The 18,209-nt window shown below is 45.5% G+C and overlaps 1 protein-coding gene across 3 annotated transcripts; it reads right to left on the bottom strand.

The window, feature by feature from the left end:
* Positions 1–8,266: 8,266 nt before the first annotated feature.
* On the bottom strand, positions 8,267–18,209 carry SETD4 (SET domain containing 4). Of its 3 annotated transcripts, none has more exons than XM_050332850.1 (11): positions 18,139–18,209; positions 17,203–17,305; positions 16,520–16,615; positions 15,932–15,969; positions 15,118–15,206; positions 14,071–14,500; positions 13,227–13,401; positions 12,667–12,748; positions 12,327–12,407; positions 10,247–10,370; positions 8,267–9,298 (listed from the first exon to the last, which is right to left on the bottom strand). In XM_050332850.1, exons 2-11 carry the CDS (start codon positions 17,270–17,272, stop codon positions 9,152–9,154), a joined length of 1,332 nt encoding a protein of 443 aa, XP_050188807.1. In that variant the 5' UTR covers positions 17,273–17,305; positions 18,139–18,209; the 3' UTR covers positions 8,267–9,151. The 3 variants fall into 3 exon arrangements, with proteins under 3 accessions (XP_050188807.1, XP_050188809.1, XP_050188810.1); XM_050332852.1 differs by lacking the exon at positions 18,139–18,209 and adding an exon at positions 17,918–17,995; XM_050332853.1 differs by lacking the exons at positions 17,203–17,305; positions 18,139–18,209 and having other exon boundaries at positions 15,932–16,063; positions 16,520–16,638.

The following is an 18,209-nucleotide window of genomic DNA, read 5'->3' as shown; positions in this document are numbered from 1 at the left end:
GCAGGACACTGTTATAGCACTTTGCCCTTAAAAGCTCATCGTGACTAAATCAAATTTGCAACCTGGAAAGGATTTACCAAAGGAAGGCTCCTTAAGACTTAAATAATAAAAAGTTGGAGGATTTGTTAAGCCTGTCCTTAGGTCACAAAGTTAGAGAGCTTAGACCAGCCACAGGGGACTTGTACAGTGTAATTCCCTGGGATGATGGCAGGCCCTGGCAAGGTTGAATCCCAAAGATCTGCCCCTGGATCCCTGGAAGTGTCCAAGGCCAGGCTGGATAAACTCAGAGCAACCTGGACTAGTGGAAGGTGTCCCTGCCCACGGCAGGGGGTTGGAACTGGATGTTCTTTAAGGGCCCTCCCAGCCCAAAGCATTCCATGATTCCATCCATTTGGGAAGCAGAGGTCACCTCCTGTGCCCAATTTGTGGCTTCCAGGCAGGCGAGGCACCTTCTGTGGTGATGGAACCAGAAGAGAGTGAGCACGAAAGACTCACGAGGAGGCAACCATCAGGCAGCTTGTGAATGGAACGGCACTCGGATAACTCCTCCCGACATCCGGCAGCCAGGACAGACCCTCCAGGGAAAAGCACAAGACAGGGAACAAACACCAGGGTCTCGTTCCAGTTTGCATCCAGACCGTCGGCTCCGGCCTCGTCTCGACCCTCCTGGAAACCATTTCTGCTTTTGGCCTCCGGGACATCTTGAGGGCATGAGCTCAACAACCCAGCTACGCACGACTGCGGAAAGCTTCTCCCTCTCCTTCCGGGTTTAGAATCCCACCAGGCACCCCCTGCTGCTTGTGCTCTGAGAAAGGATTTTTAATCTCTCCCCTATCTGCCTTGCCCGAGCTATTCGGGGTTTTATGGTGGCCCCTCATGACCCTTTCCCACCCAGTTTGTTCCATTTTCCCAAACTCGGGAAAATTGCTACTGTTGAACTCCTTTCCTGCAGGGATCATTTCAGGCTCTGCTCTTCTCTTTGCTTCTGCTGGATCTGCTTCTCTTGCTTTTGGTGGATTCAAGAAGTGATGCCCAAAGCAGAGCATGTTACATTATTTATATTCTTGTATTATATAACATAATACTATGCTGTATCATTCCTGTCTGAAAGGAGATATAAATCATACATGGGACAAAAAAACGCTCTGTTCATTCATTTTTGGCTGCAGCTGAGCACTCAAACAGTATTTTCTCACACCACAATCCAACCATCACAAGGTGACACCAGTATCCCGCAGCCAGTGAAATCCCCAAATCAAATATCCCACTGACTTCAAAGTGCCTCAGGTGAAGAATAAACGTGGAGTGGGGTGGATCCATTCCTGAAGAACAGGCTGAAATAGGGCCAGAGCAGCTGAGGAGGATCAGGACAGGCTGGATCGATGGGATGAGACAGATTGTGGGAGGTTCAACCAGGCCAAGTGATGGGTCCTGCCCTTGGGTGACAACAACCCCCTGCAGCTCCAGGATGGGACAGAGGGGCTGGAAAGGATCGGGAAAGGCCCTGGGGGTGCTGTGACAGTGGCTGGACATGAGTCCAGCTGTGCCCAGGGGAGCAAGAGGCCAATGGCACCTGGATCAGGAATAGCGTGGGCACAGCCCAGGGCAGGGATTGTCCCCTGTGCTGGCACTGCTGAGGGACCCCCAGGGCTGTGTCCAGTTCTGGAACCTCCTGGAAGAGACACTGAGGGGCTGGAGCGTGTGCAGGGAAGGGAAGGGAGCTGGGAAGGGGCTGGAGCAGCAGGAGGGGCTGAGGGAGCTGTGGGGGCTCAGCCTGGAGAAAAGGAGGCTCAGGGGGGACCTTCTGGCTCTGCAATCCCTGCCAGGAGGGGGGAGCCGGGGTCGGGGCTCTGCTCCCAGGGAACAGGGACAGGAGGAGAGGGAACGGCCTCCAGCTGTGCCAGGGGAGGCTCAGGTTGGCCAGGAGGAGGAATTTGTTGCTGGCAAGGGTGGTCAGGCCTTGGCAGGGGCTGCCCAGGGAGGTTTGGAGTGCCCAGCCCTGGAGGTGTCCAAGGCAGGCCTGGCCGTGGCACTCAGTGCTCTGGGCTGGGGGACAAGGTGGGGATGGGGCACAGGGGGATCCATGGGCTGGGAGGGCTTTTCCAACCTCAGTGGGACCTGCTGGATGCTCTAACACCTCAGTGGGCCTCTGTGGCTCCTCTTCCCTGACCACCCAGCCCTGTACACACCCTGCAGGCAGTCACACCACCAGTGACAGGAGGCACGGCTGCTCTGGGGGCTCTGGCACCACACTCTGCCCTCCTGCTGAAAACTCTCCACTGGCACTTTTTGGCCAAGGTCTGCTGGTTTCTCACACAGCTCACCCAGCCCTCAGCTCTAAAGGAGGGGACAAGAACCGAGGGCTCTTTGTGCATTTAACGTTCTGCTGATTGGTGACAGAAATAAAGCAAACCCACTCCTGAACGCTCTCACACAAGGTTTACAAGAAGGTAACAGCAACTGCTTGGGGATAGTAATTAAAGAAGGCCCACAAAACTTTTGGGGTAGAAGAGACTTGTCACAGCTTGTCTTTAATTTTGCTTGTGATCTCGCCCGGCTTTGTCAGCTCGTTGTGCTGCTGGCTCGGGGATCTCTGATGTGGCGTTAATTTGGGAACTGGGGAAAAGTGACAGTCAACAGAGTCACAGCAGATGTGGATGGACAGCTCAAGCCACAGGCTGCCCCTCTCCCCCCCCCCAGAAAAAAAAGGGTATTTCTTTCTTAGTGAATTATGCACTAAGTGTATTATTGGAGCAAGTAACAAACCCCCATTCCCAATGATCTGGATCTGCCAGATCTGGTGAGGGGGGGTCGGGCTCTGCTGCCACATCCCAAGGGAAAGGAGGAGAGGAAATGGCCTCAAAGTGCCCCAGGGCAGGGTCAGAGCAGAGATCAGAAACAATTTCTCCCTGCAGGAGTGCTCAGGCCTTGCAAGAAGTGTCCCAGGGAGGTGGTGGAGTCCCTGTGTCTGGAAATATTCCAGAGGTGTCCGGATGTGGCACTTGGGGATATCAGCAAAAATTAACAACTTTTTTTCATGTAATCTTGTCACATTCTGGCCAGCCTCGTGGTGGCAGATTTTGCATGAGGTTTGGAAATGCTGAGGAACCCAGAGTGGTGTTTTTAAGCAGTTTTTGAGGCTGTCAGGGATTCTGAGAGTTGCTATTCACCTGCTGATGTGTCCTCCACCCCTTGGTGCTGGGTTTTATGTGGCACTGGGAAGGCATCAGGAAGATGCTCCGAAGCCTGGAGAGGAGAAAGCTCCAGGGAGACCTCAGAGCCCATTCCAGGACCTGAAGGGGCTCCAAGAGAGGGACTTTGGACAAGGGCATGGAGTGACAGGACAAGGGGGAATGGCTTCAAACTGAAAGGGAGCAGGGTTAGATGGGATATTGGGAAGGAATTCTTTCCTATGAGGGTGGGGAGGGGCTGGGATGGAATTCCCAGAGAAGCTGTGGCTGCCCCTGGATCCCTGGAAGTGTCCAAGGCCAGGCTGGACGGGGCTTGGAGCACCCTGGGCTGGTGGAAGGTGTCCCTGCCCATGGCAGGGGGTTGGAATTAGATGATCTTTCAGGTCCTTTCCAACCCAAACCATTCCATGATTCCATGATTCTGTGCCAGCTCCACAGTTAGGAACCACAGTGTTAATGCAAAATTATCTGTCCTTTGTCTTGATGACCAAAAAGCTGAGGGGCAGAGGTGACAGGGGCAGTGACACATTTGCACAACTGATTTTTCATAGAAGGGAATCTTTGAGGGGGCCATAATTTAGCAGGAAAACTTGGGAAGAAATTCATGTTTGAACCCAAACACAGATGAAACGCAACAGCCACGGTTATCATCGGCAGGATCTGAAACGAGCCAACGAGCAAAAACCACAATAAATGGCTAATAAAAGCAAATCCCTGGGAAGCATTAAAAAAAAAAAAAATAATAAAAAAAAAAAGGCACATTACCATCGTGTTGTGGTTAATTCTCAGACAATGCCGCGAAATGAGGGTGAACTGTTACTTCCTGCCACTTAAAGGCAGCGAAGAAACCCAAACAGCGCGAATTCCTGGGGGCCGAGGAATGCAAGACGCACATCGCGCCCTGCGAGAATCACAAAAAGAATCACAAAAAAGATCAAACGTGGTATTTTGTTTTCCGCCCCTGGCTCCGAGATTTTTTTCCGTTCGGCCAGCTCCGAAAAAAAAAAAAACCCACAACAACTCCCCCCAACAAAAAAAACCCAAACAAAACAAAACATAAAACACACACACACAAAACCCCCACAAAAACTCCAAAACACACACAAAAAAACCCACAAAAAAACCACACACAAAAAAAACCCTAAAAAACCAAGGAAACCCCCAAACAAACAAAACCAACACAAAAAAAACCCCCAAAACCCACAAAAAAACCCACAAAAAAACCCACCCACACACAAAACACAACAAAAAAAAGCCAAAAAACCCCACAAACAAACAAACAAACAAAAAAACCAAACGCCTTTTTCTGCCTCTGAAGTGGCTGTGAAGTTCTGGAGGTTCCTCCGCTGACAAATCCCCCGGGGGTGAAGTTTGTTCGGCAAGCAGGGGAAAAGAACTCGGTTTTCAGGTTCTCTTAAGAACTCGGATGTAGAATTGGCTACAAAAAAAGGAGGGGATGGGACCCCCGTTCCACATCATCCTCCTCGAGGTGAAGTGCACTGATGGAGGGAAGGATTCCCCAATGTTGGAGTGGAATCAGCAGAGCATGATTTACATTATCACCTGCAATCTGCAGTTACAAGCAGGGGATTCATGTATTTTCACGGTATTTATTAGTCTTGGAGAGCTTTGGGACAGGTAAAAATAGCTCCAGCTCTAGGGCTGGAAGAGCTATTTAGAGGATGATTTAAATAACTTACTGTTAGTCCTCTTTCGACCTTCCCTCCTTTTCAGCAGAGGGTTGGGATCCATTTAGCTCTGCATTTACCACCTGAACCGTCAAGAGGATTTTCTGAATTACCCCAATAATCTCCCCCCTGCCCGACACTCAACAGTTGCATCTTGTTATCCACTTCCACTCAAATCTGACTTTCATCCTGCAGCAGTGGGAAAGCCCAATTTGTTTCCCAGTTCTCTGCACATTTGGCAAAATCATTTCATTTTGAAATTAATGATGTTTAACCCACCAGGTCATTATCACAAGGATTTCAAGAAACGTGTTAATAAAAATTAATCAAGGCTGTGATGTGAGGCTCCCCCCTACTTTGGATGTTACAGCTCAAAACTTCAGCAGGGTGCTCCTTCAGACTTCAGGGAAGGTCTCTTCCTTCAGGCTTGCTGATTATTCTCAGGAAGGAACAAACTCATTGACCAAATCCCACGGAGTGTGAATGTGGTGGTTTTTGGGGGCATGTTTGGTTTTATTTACAAGGCGGCCAAGAGTGTAGAGGTGACAGGGACAGATCCATTGCCTGGCACACATTCATTAAATCACAGAATTCCAGGCTGGTGTGGGTTGGAAGGGACCTTAAAGATCTCGTTCCACCCCCTGCCATGGGCAGGGACACCTTCCAGTAGTTCCAAACCCCATCCAACCTGGCCTTGGACACTTCCAGGGATGGGACCTCTTCTCCCAGGGAACAGGGACAGGAGGAGAGGGAACGGCCTCCAGCTGTGCCAGGGGAGGCTCAGGTTGGCCAGGAGGAGGAATTTGTTGCTGGCAAGGGTGGTCAGGCCTTGGCAGGGGCTGCCCAGGGAGGTTTGGAGTGCCCAGCCCTGGAGGTGTCCAAGGCAGGCCTGGCCGTGGCACTCAGTGCTCTGGGCTGGGGGACAGGGTGGGGATTCTCTGGGAATTCTATCCTAGACCCTCCCCACCTTCACAGGGAATTCTTTCCCAATATCCCATCTTAACCCTGTCTTCCTTCAGTTTGAAGCCATTCCCCTGTGTCCTGTCCCTCCAGCCCTTGGAAATAGTCTCTCTCCACCTTTCTTGGAGCTCCCTCAGGTCCTGCAAGGCCACACTCAGGTCACCCCAAAGCTTCTCTTCTCCCAAATCGCCCCAGCCAGAGGAACCATTTCAATCCAAGGTCAATCAGCTGCATCCAAGGGCATTATTGAGAGGCATCTGTGCAAAAGATTCATCTGGCTCCTAATCCTGAAGAAACAAAACCCACGAGCAGAGAATTCTCCACTGCAACCCCGGTAACTGAACCATTCACAGAATCACCAAGACCTTCAGGATCATCCAGCCCAAAGTAACAAAATCTGAACTATTAACTCTGTCTTGAGTGACAGTTTCAGGGTGGAATGTCATGGTTCAAGCTGAGGGAGGAGCAGCTCCAACCAAGTTAAAATACAATAAAACTGAGAGGAGATAAAAGGACCAGAAAGCTCCAAGTTTCACTTGAAACCAGCAGAAAGAAAATGGAATTTTCAACTGTTTGTCTGAATCCAATCGTTGTGTATCATTGAAGACAATACTTTTTACTGCTAAAAATATAAATCCAGTAAATAGGGTTATAATTGCATGTGGATATACAGCAATTCCTGATTTCTCTGCAGTGCAGCTGCATCATCTAGTGGACAGCACAGAGACTGCATTAATTTCACACAATTAGCTTGGGATTAATTAATTCTCTTTGCTTCTCCCCTGAACACACCTCATTGCAGTGCTTTCTGAGTTCTGGAATTACAGATATATCCACTGGAACATCCAGGGGGACGAGCTGGAAATGTGATTTTTTTTCTTTTCCATTCCTAGAATCCCAGAATGGTTTGGGTTGGAAAGGATCTTAAACATCATTCTTGTTCCAAGCCCCTGCCACGGGCAGGGACACTTTCCACTAGCCCAGGTGGCTCCAACCTGGCCTGGGACACTTCCAGGGGTCCAGGGGTAGCCACAGCTTCTCTGGCCAACCTGTTCCTGCTGTTGTGTAAAGAAATCCAGAAAGTTCTGTTGGGATAATTTCCCTCTGCCCTGGAGTTCATCACCTCCACCACTCGAGTCCCAGATGTGCTGAGTCCATCAAACATTCCAAATTTTGCCCAAAGGTGGCACTTTTAAAGAGGTTTTCTTTGCTGTCCAGGCAGGGAGGGGCTCTACACCTCGAGCAAAATCATCTTAAAAGCTCTTCCTTTGCAAATGCCATCTCGGAAATGTTTTCAGAGTGTACTTAAAAGCTTTAATTGTCGGAGTATGAGAGTTGATGCTCCCTTATCTTGTCCCAAAACAGACAGGCCCAAAGGCACTTAGCGATGATGGATGATCTCCACACATTGCAGCTGAAGAGAACTGTAAATTAGGAGCCGCTCTCTGGAGAGATCGAAGAAAACTCAGGCTGGATTTACATAAATTGACACGGGAAAGATATTGTGTTTATCATTTCTCAGTGACTCCAGACTGCACTAAATCAACTCCCTTCTTAAAAAATAAAAACTAAAAAAAAAAAAAATTTTTTTTTAAAAATTAAAAATAAGCTGTGCTATTCCAGCCCCTTCCCTTCCCTGGACACTCTCCAACCCTTCCATGTCCTTTTTGGGTCCCACTGCACAAGCTGGAAGAGCCTTTAATTCCCTGCCATGGTCTGGACCAGGTTTGTGTCACCACTGGGCAGAAGATGGGATTTATCCCTCCTGCTGCTGAGCTTTGCAGATCCCATCTGAAAGGGAATTGATGCAAAGAGGGGAACAAAGCACATTTTCCACGCTAAAATCCCAGCTAAATCCCTTCTCAGACTCACAGAGAGACAATCACTACAGCAAAGCAGCTCCATGGGGCTCTGACTAAACAAAACACTAAGAGGGAGAGGATTTTCACCCTTGGAAATCCTGATTTAGTGTCCTGTCAGGCAGCTGGAGAGCATTCCCAGAGCTGTTCCTTCCTCAGCCACCTCAGCTTAGGATGGCCTGTCTGGCACAGCATTTAGGTTGGAGTCAAAAAAGAAGTGAAGCTTTTGCTGACTAGGTATAAATATATATATAAATATATAAAAATTGCTGTGCTCTGCCTGCTTTCCTGCACTGCCAGCCCCTCTTCCTGCCCTCCCTGGAGGCTGTGTAGGAGTTCCAGGAGCAGAGCTCATATTTAAACCACCTGGTATAAAAGTGGGGTGCAGAGTTCAAATAAACTCCAAATAAACTCCTGTCGAACCCGTGTTCACCTCACGGGGCACGCTGTGCAGGAGCTGTTCTTAAAATAACCATCTCCAGGGGAAGAAAAATAAAAATAAACCAACCAACCATCCTTATCTTCTTTAACTTGCGTTGTAAAACTGTAAAATTGGAAACCCAGCTGGTGGTGGAGAATGAAAAAGGTTTTATTAAAGGAAGGCAAGAGGTCAAACTCACAGGGTGGGGTCTCAGCCCTGCTTGACAAAGTCAGGGGCACGGAAGGAGCTTTAGGGAAGCTGGGAGGGATTCCCTGCAGTGAGACTGGCACAGCATTCCCAAATCCACAGCCAGCTCAGCCCAGGAAGTGCTTCAGAGTCGTTAAGGTTGGAAAAGACCTTTAAGCTCCTCAAGTCCAACCATCAACCGACACAGCCACGTTCTAAGTTAAACCACATCCTCGAGGGCCACATCCACACGGGCTGGACAATTCCTGGCTGGGAGGGTGGGGAGGGGCTGGGATAGAATTCCCAGAGAAGCTGTGGCTGCCCCTGGATCCCTGGAAGTGTCCAAGCCAGGTTGGATAAACTTGGAGCAAGCTGGGCTGGTGGAAGGTGTCCCTGCCCATGGCAGGGGGTTGGGACTGGATGATGTTTAAGATCCCTCCCAACCCCAACTTTTCTGGAATTCTGTGAACAACGTTCTTGTCCACCATGAGGTCCCAAGGACAGCCTGGAAGTGCAGCTGAGCTGGGAACACTTCACAGTTTCCACTTGTTGCATTTTTTCCTTAAATTCTGTCACTCCCCAGAACACCTTCCCTGCTTCAAATCCATTTGTTTCAAAAGCAGAGCAGTCTCGTGGAAAACGAAGCAGCAGACTCACAAAAATAAACATTTTTTTTTCTACATCATTCTTTAAAAACTCTGCAAAGAGCAAGGAAATGTTCCGTGAAATGTGAATCCCCCACGAGGGGAAAATAATCACAGCATAGTTTATGCAGCTCAGAGGAGGGTCCTGCCCTGAAATGCCCTGTGGAGAATTCCCTGGTAAATGATCTTCACTGCAGCACAGCTATTCCAGCTGCAGGGGGGTGGCCACCTCCCAGGTGCAAAGAAGCTCAGCTGAGTTCTGGAGAATCTTCAGCCCCTCCAAGTGCAGCTTTTCCACCAGAGCCAGCTGAGGGGGGACGTTCCCTGTGCTCCTTCTCAGCTGGGAAATCTGGAATTTATACAAATGGGAGGAAATTATTAACATTTTTTAATATATATTAATTTTTCCGTGTTTTAAATAATATAATAAAATTTATGTATTAAATATAAATTATGTAATATATAAAAAATTATATATTATACATTTAAATAAACACATAGATAGACATAAATATGTTATAAATTTTATGCATTAAATATACAATACATAAAATATATATTTATATGTAAATATAAACATGTTTTATGTTATATTATATTTTTAGATGAAATATATTTCCAGATAAATATAAATATATTACATCTTATAAATTTTATATATTAAATATAACATATATAAAAATGTGTTGTTTTTATATAAAAATATATTTATATGTAAATGTAAATATATGTTATGTTATATATTTATATAAAATATATTTCCAGATAAATATGAATATTATACATTACAAATTGTATATATTGAATATAAAATATATAAAAATATCTATATATGATATAATTATCTACTTACATGTAAATATAAAGATGTTATATGTTATGCTATAGATTCATATAAAATATATTGCAATAAATATAAATATATATTATACACTGTAAATTTTATATAGCAAATATAAAATATATTAAAATACATTATACCTTTTTCTATAAATATATAAAAATATATAGAAATGTAAATATATGCTTTGTATTATAACTTACGTATATTTTTAAATATAAAATACATATTTTAGAATTTTTTTTTTTAATAAGAAGACACGAACAGAAAATTTGTGGCAACCTGTGGTAGGGATTTCATGAACTACATAAAAATAGTATTTTTCTTTTAAATTCCACAAGAGAAATAGTAATAATAAAATAAAAATAAAAAATAAAATAAAAATAAAAAGGGGGGCAATGGGAAAAATCCCAGTTCTCAGCCCAGAAAATGACATTTCTAGGAAAGTCAGATTACCTGGAGAAGGACACGCTGGGTCTCCTCTATTAAGAAATGACATATTTGGGTTGTTATTTTCCAGGTCTGCTCTTGGTTTCTGGCTGAAATGACGTCCCCAAGCAGTGCCCTCCTCCAGCAGGCACTGAAACCACAGGGTTTGAATCAAAATAATGTCTGAATCAAAATCTTTGGATCAAAATGTCTGGATCAAAATGTCTGGATCAAAAATGTCTGGATCAAAAATGTCTGGATCAAAACGTCTGAATCAAAACGTCTGAATCAAAAACGTTTGAATCAAAATCTTTGAATCAAAATCTTTGAATCAAAATCTTTGAATCAAAAATGTTTGAATCAAAATCTTTGAATCAAAAATGTTTGAATCAAAATGTTTGAATCAAAAATGTCTGAATCAAAAATTTCTGAATCAAAAGGTCTGAACCAAAAGGTTTGAATCAAAATGTCTGAATCAAAAATCTTTGAATCAAAAATCTTTGAACCAAAAATCTTTGAACCAAAATGTCTGAATCAAAATCTTTGAATCAAAATGTCTGGATCAAAATCTTTGAAACAAAAATGTCTGAATCAAAAATGTTTGAATCAAAAATGCCTGAATCAAAAATGCCTGAATCAAAAATGTCTGAATCAAAACCTTTGAATCAAAAATCTTTGAATCAAAAATGTCTGGATCAAAAATCTTTGAATCAAAAATGTCTTAATCAAAAATGTCTGAATCAAAATGTCTGAATCAAAAATGTCTGAATCAAAAATGTCTGAATCAAAAATCTTTGAATCAAAAATCTTTGAATCAAAAATGTTTGAATCAAAAATGTCTGAATCAAAAATGTTTGAATCAAAAATGTCTGAATCAAAAATGCCTGAATCAAAAATGCCTGAATCAAAAATGTCTGAATCAAAAATATTTGAATCAAAAATGCCTGAATCAAAAATGTCTGAATCAAAAATGTTTGTTTGAATCAAAATCTTTGAATCCAAATGTCAGAACCACAATGTTGGAACCAAAATGTTTGAACAACAGAGTGATTTGCTGCCATTCCCAGCTCAGGGATAATAAACATGTGGTTCTCCTAAACTTCCCCTCACCTGGGCCTGCAACCACAGGGATTTATTTTTAGTTCTTCCATCAACTTATTCCACTCAGCAATGAAGCTTCAAAGCATAAACAGCTCTGAACAACACAACTGGTTTTAATTATTTACTGTTTATTGTAAGCAATGCCCAGGTAGGCATTTTCCATCCCTGCTGCCTGAGGCAGATTTGCCCTTTGGAATAAATGATCAAACTGCCCTGACAGTCACTGCAGATGGATTGCAGTAATTTATTAGGCCCAGGATTTCAACAGCAACCCGTGGAACACACGAATCAAAGAAATCATTTAAAATTGCATCAAACCAACAGGAAAAAGGCCTGGAGCCTGAACCCTAAAGGAATATCTTGAAATAGAAAGGGAAAACAATTGGGTGGGGTTATTAACACAAGAAGGCAAAAGACCAAAGCAGAACAGGTCATGGTTTGATATTTTATGGCATTCTCTGCCTTTCTTCTCTTCAATTCTCACCTGGAGTCAATGAGAGACAACACAGGAGATCCAACCCAACTGTCCCAGGAGCTCCCACCCAGCCAGCAAAGAGTGAAGGGTCCAGAAAACATTGAAGGGTGTGGAGAACATGTCCTGTGAGGAGCAGCTGAGGGAGCTGGGGGGGTTCATCTGGAGCAGAGGAGGCTCAGGGGGGACCTCATTGCTCTCTGCAACTCCCTGACAGGAGGGTTGAAAGAGTGAGAGGGAATGGCCTCAAAGTGCCCCAGGGCAGGGTCAGAGCAGAGATCAGAAACAATTTCTCCCTGCAGGAGTGCTCAGGCCTTGCAAGAAGTGTCCCAGGGAGGTGGTGGAGTCCCTGTGTGTGGGAGTGTCCCAGAGGTGTCTGGATGTGGCCCTTGGGGACGTGGATTGCGGGTGACTGTGGTGGTGCTGGGGTGGCACTGGGTGATCCTGAAGGTCTCTCCCAGCCTTGGTGATTCTGTGAAACAGCAGAAAATGGCACAGGCACAAGGACTAAATACTCTGAGTGCTTAAACTTAAAATTCATCTGCTCCAAGGCTTAACAACTTGAGGGCTGTGAGGAGTCTCCAAGATGGTCCATCCCAGCCAAAGGTCAGGTTCCTAAAAAGTCCAAAGTGATAAGAAAGTGTAAGGGAGCTTTTACAGTGTGACAGTTTTCCTCCTGGCAAGGGGAGATCTCAAGCTTTGATATACTGGTGTTTACAACTTCTACATCCTATCCATATTAGTTTGTTAAAAAAAAAAAATCCCAAATTATAATTTTTTTTTTGGAGGATTTCAATATTAGAAGCAAAATTTGCCTCCAAGAAAATATTGAAAAGAAAGCTCCCCAGGAAAGAAAGAACCCCCAGACACCTACTCTAGGAAATCATGATCCTTTAGAATGGACAGTTTTGCCTTTCTCTGCTTGTCCAGTGGTGGAAGATATTTGAGGAGAGTATCTGCACAAAAACACATTTTAGATATTTAAAGAAATGCTACACAGAAGAAAGCACAGCCATCAGTTCTGAAATAACACTGCAAGCCTATTTTTCAAGGTTGAAAGGAATAAACAACAACAACCTGCTACAGTTTAGTGACATTTCACAGAACCAAAGCGTTTCTACTTCTCCAAAGCCATCAGCAATCTCCAGGATTGTATCCCTGTAACGGAAATCCTGATTCAAACTGAAGTTATGAACCACCCTCAGCAACTTCAGGTTGTGAGGATAAGATCTTCAATCCTGGAGTCAGTGGTAAAACCTTAGACAACCTTTGGAATTTCTACATAGATTCTGCCAAGAATCACAACTTTGTAAAAGAAAATGTTAACAAAGAGCATTTTCAATTTTAAAACTCCAATCCTTAAATTCTGTGCACAGGTATCCCCCCCCATTCCACTTCTCAGAAGTGCTTTCAATGACAATCCGTAAATCCAACCTGATGAGACATAAACGCTGCTGTGAGGGTTATCCCTGGCAACAAATCCATATTCCAGGAGCAGCCTCTGATTATCATGAGGTCCATAGTTGATAAAAACTTCTCCATATTTCTTGCACTGGGAATTTGCCCGAATTTCATAGCTCCTTGTCTGCTCATTAAATGCAGCCTTTACCTACGTGGAGTTAAAAAAGAAAAAAGGGTTTATTATTCTTGGCAGGGTGAAAAAAGGAACCAAAACTCAAGTATTGAGATCCAGCAGTACTGATCATTTCTCTAACTCTGGAAGAAAAGTGTTTCAGAGGCCTGTGAACTGAATTTGAATTGTGGAATCCCAGAATGGTTTGGGTTGGAAGTGATCTTAAAGATCATCTAATCCACCCCTGCCATGGGCAGGGACACCTTCCACCAGCCCAGGCTGCTCCAAGTTTATCCAGCCTGGCCTTGGACACTTCCAGGGATCCAGGGGCAGCCACAGCTTCTCTGCCCAACCTGTGCCAGGGCCTGCCCACCCTCCCAGCCAGGAATTCGTTCCCAATATCCCACCTAACCCTGCCCTCTGGCAGTTTGAAGCCATTTCCCCTCGTCCTGTCCCTCCAGTTCCTGATGATCTTTACCACAATCATCTTTATTCAGCTGCCCTGGGCTGAATAACAAACCCCAGTGTATTTATGACCCACGAGTCCTCCCCCTTCACACGTTCCCAAACTGATGTTTCTCCCACTGTGAGATCCCTCCCTGACCTCCCCACGCTCCTAATCCACCCCATAAATGCCCATTGCACTCGAGGCAGTGCATTTCCTAATGAAAAAAAAACTCAAGTGATCTCTTTTAGTTTCTTTACCTGAACATTTGGACTGTGGTTTAGCAGGTCTAAATATGGTGCCAGTGCATAAACATCTGGCTGCAGAGAAAAGCACTCCCTCGGGGGCTGTTTCATGTATATTGTCCTGGTGTTAACAGTGCACCAAGCCCACTCCAGAGCACTGCGGGTAAAAATACTTCCCGTGTCCTCAGCAAACAAAGGCTGCAGGGAGGAGAAAAAACCCTTGGAAGACAAATAAAGCTCATGGATGGTTGTTCTCTGCTCCTGAGCCTTCTTCCTTAAAGGTTCTGGGAGGAGGTTCAGCACGTGGTGCTCCCAACCAACAGGGCAAGTGTAAGCCTTGGGTAAAACATCCAGGTAGGGCTTCCAGGAGGATTTGTGGCCAGCGTGTTTCTCTGCTATTAAAAACGTGCACAGCGCCATCAAAGGAGATACAGGAGGCTTCCAGCTAGCAGAAAACAAAAGAGAAATCAAAATGAAAAGACCAGCACAGCAGACACTCAGAGGTGAGGTGGGAATTGGGTGTTTTATCTCTGGAAGGGTTCTTTGAGGTGTCATAAATAGCTTCTATTTCAAGCTGCTTTGTAGTTCCCCCTCCAAGCCCTCTGGATGGTTTCAAAGGGGCAATAAAAGCTGGTTTGGAGTAACAACTTTGGGTTCAACCCATGGGTTGTGGTTTTTTAGGATATACAAGGACTCAGTGTCCAGCACAGGGCTTTGTTCTGAATTTTCTAAAAGGCCATATCCCTGTGACTGCTCTGCAACCCCCTTTTATCTTCCTTCTCCTACTGAAGCTTATTCACAAATTCCCAGGAAATCATTCCTAAGTGATATTCAGGTCCAAGCTGCCTCTGAGGCAGGACAAGTTCCACTCTGTGCTTTAGTCTGCTGAGCTAAAAGGGGATGCTCTTGAGCCCAAACCTTTCCAGTCTGAGCATTCCACACCCAGGAAAGGTCACAAGAAATCCTTGGTGAAAGCTCTACCACCACTTCAGATGATTCATCTCCTAATGATCCACCCACACTCCAGGCCAGCTTGTCCATCAGACGTCACTTTTCACTCACTTCTTAATGTATCCTCCCAGGCAGCTGCTAAGGACGGTGCTTGTGGTGAGCAAACACTTCTCAGGCAGAGAAATGATGAGATCCCCTGCCTTTGAGGGGAGAGGAGAAAAATAAATCACACACAAAGAACGGTAAAAATCAAGTGTGAGTGACTCGTTTAGTCCTCCTGGGGGAAGTGGAATGGTTTGAAGAGTCACAGCCCAGGGAAGGAGGACAATTGCAGTCAGCACAAACCCCTCACTGTTCACAGCAAGCCCCTGCCTGGCTGCTGTCTCTCTTTGCACTGGATTTATTTCAGATCAGGTCTCTCAAACAGCTGAATGTCCCTCAGCACAGCAGAACGAGGCAGGGATATTCTAGGTCGTGGCTGCCCTGACCTTGCTTGCCAAGCTGCTGTGTGGAAATCAGCTTTCATGCCTGGCTGGAGCCACATGTGCCCCCACTGCTGCAGGGAGGGGACACATGGAATGGAGTCAATGCTCTTCCTATTCATCTCCTGGTTTTCCCTGCCTTGCTCCAGCCCAGTTGGGTTCAGTGGATGAGAACACACACAGCTTCTGTGCCAATATCCACAGGGCAAGGAATTTTTTCCTATTATTCCCCTTTTCTGTGGGAAATACTTGAGAAATTACGTCCCTGTCAATTAGTCCACCAACACAGAGGCTTCCAAGTGAAGGTGAGAGGTCAGAAATCACATTCACAACAGGGCTTGTGAGGACCCTGCCTGTCAATCCTGAGCTTTTTGCTTCATGCAAAGATCATTTCACCTCCAAAGAACCCGAGGAGCTCCTGCAGCAGAACCAACACCACTGACCTGAAGAGCTTTTGTTGCCATCAGTCCTCGTCCTGTCTCTGAAGCAGGAACAAAAGGAGCACGAGTAAATACATGTGCATGTGTGGAATCAGCAATATTTTTCTCTGGTTCATTCTCTTCTTTCCACTCTCTCTTTAATATTGCAAAAAAAATTTGGAAACATAACCTACTTAAAGAGGAAAAAATGCAAGTATATACCTTTACTATAAACATTATTAAGTGAATCCCAGCTCTGAAATAATTTATTTATGTGTATCACTGGATCTGCTGAACTTGCCTGAGGCAAAAAATAAGAGGGACAAATGATAACAAGGTTAGGTTCCAATGCTGGAAACACAGAAACACTTCTTTAAAACTGTGCTACTAACACTTAAAATTTCAGCTTTTACCAGGGATTCAGCATAGGTGTGTGCAAGTTTTGTTTCTGTTCAATTGACACCCATGTGCATTTGCCAAAAATCCTTAAGAGATTAACAGTGAGTGGTTTTTTTTCCTGATGCCAGCCAGGTGTAAAAACTTACATCAGGAATCTACCATTCTCAGAAGAATCAGAAATTTGTACCATCAATAAAAAAATTAAGACATTACCCCTGAACTCTGCTGGCCTTAAAATGCTGTCTTCAAATCCTCTGTCTTTTAGCCACTTCTTGAGTTTAATGTATTCCACCTTGTGACTGCAGTTGACTAAAAATAAATTAAAAAAAAAAAAGATTAATTCTATAAAAGGCTTTAATTTCCTGTTGGGAAAATAAAGGAAATTAAAAAATTTCGCTGTATAGTCAGACAAACTGTATCTCGAACATTTCAGAGCATAAAAAAATAGCAAGAAAGGCTCCCTTAGAACTAACTTAGTAAATTCTGGGCCTCTGGGCACTGGGAGGTCTCAGAATTGTGTGAGTTATTCAGCATATTCAAGGAATTTTAAGAATAATGTAGTACTTGTCACGAGCCAGAAAAGAGAGCTCACAATATTCACCATGCTGTGCTTGTGACCGTCAACTAATGCTACAATATTTGCATATTAAAAAAATGTAACGTTTATTAATATCATTTTCAAAACACAAGGGTTTTTGGAAATCACAGAATATCCTGAGTTGGAAGGGACCCATCGGGACCATTGAGTTCATCTCCTGGCCAGGACATTCCCAACAACCCAACCATGTGCCTGAAAGCAAAAAAAACCACAAAGGTGTTTGCAAATATAAACCACAGAATGACACCTTGAAAAGCAACCAAAAATTATTTGATTATTTAACTTTCGGGGGTAGTACCTCCACCCACAAAACTCTGCAAGTGCCTTCTTCTTCTCTTCCGACCTGTCCGACCTCTGTTTTTCTTCATATTAAGCAACAGATTTTGCTTTGTTTAGACAACCTGAATTAAAAATAGTAAAAAAAAAAAAAAAAGTTACTTACGAATATTTAAAGTACTGTTCAAATCGTTCCCTGCGCGGGTGGGCAGGCCCTGGCACAGGTTGCCCAGAGAAGCTGTGGCTGCCCCTGGATCCCTGGAAGTGTCCAAGGCCAGGCTGGATAAACATGGAGCAACCTGGGCTGGTGGAAGGTGTCCCTGCCCATGGCAGGGGGTGGCACTGGATCACCTTTCCCAGAATCCTGGGATATCCTGAGCTGGGAGGGACCCCCAAGGCTCATCCAGTGCCACCCCAGTCCCTGCCCAGGACACCCCAACACTCCCCCTGCCCCTCAGAGCGTTGCCCAAACGCTCCTGGAGCTCTGGCAGCCTTGGGGCCGTGCCCACTGCCCTGGGGAGCCTGGGCAGTGCCAACCACCCTCTGGGGGAAGAATCTTTTCCCGATATCCTTCGCTTTGCCTAAAGCGCCCCGAACGGACCCTCGGGAGCGCAGGTTTTCCCAGTGAGGAGGGAGGCCGAGAAGGGAACAGGGATCACCCGCAGGCGATCGAGCTCCTCCAGCCCGCCCAGGACAACACCACCCCACCCCTCGGAACTGGGAAGTGCTAACAACACCTCCATTCCCGGCTCGGCATAACCCGCCAGGACAGGAGGGACGGCAAGGAAAGAAACCTCCAAGGCGGTGCTGCGAGGGCTGGAACTTCCCACGTGAAGCGACCCCTCCGGGACCGCCCCCCGTGCCCTACGCAGACCCAACACCACCCTCCCCTGGGATCCTAAATTGCCTCTCCCGAGTCCTCCCGGGCTGGAATCGTTTCCCGGTGCTCCAAACCCACCTGGGGGGCAGGACACAGGCACCGACATCCCCTGGTTCCCCCTCACGGCGGCTTCGTGCCCGCCCGTCCCG

The sequence above is a fragment of the Myiozetetes cayanensis genome, unplaced genomic scaffold (genome assembly GCF_022539395.1).
Source record: "Myiozetetes cayanensis isolate MyiCay16 unplaced genomic scaffold, myiCay2020 scf5-8, whole genome shotgun sequence".
NCBI lineage: Eukaryota > Metazoa > Chordata > Aves > Passeriformes > Tyrannidae > Myiozetetes > Myiozetetes cayanensis.
Note: the sequence above shows the minus strand (reverse complement) of the source record. Positions and strands in the feature narration are given on the sequence as shown.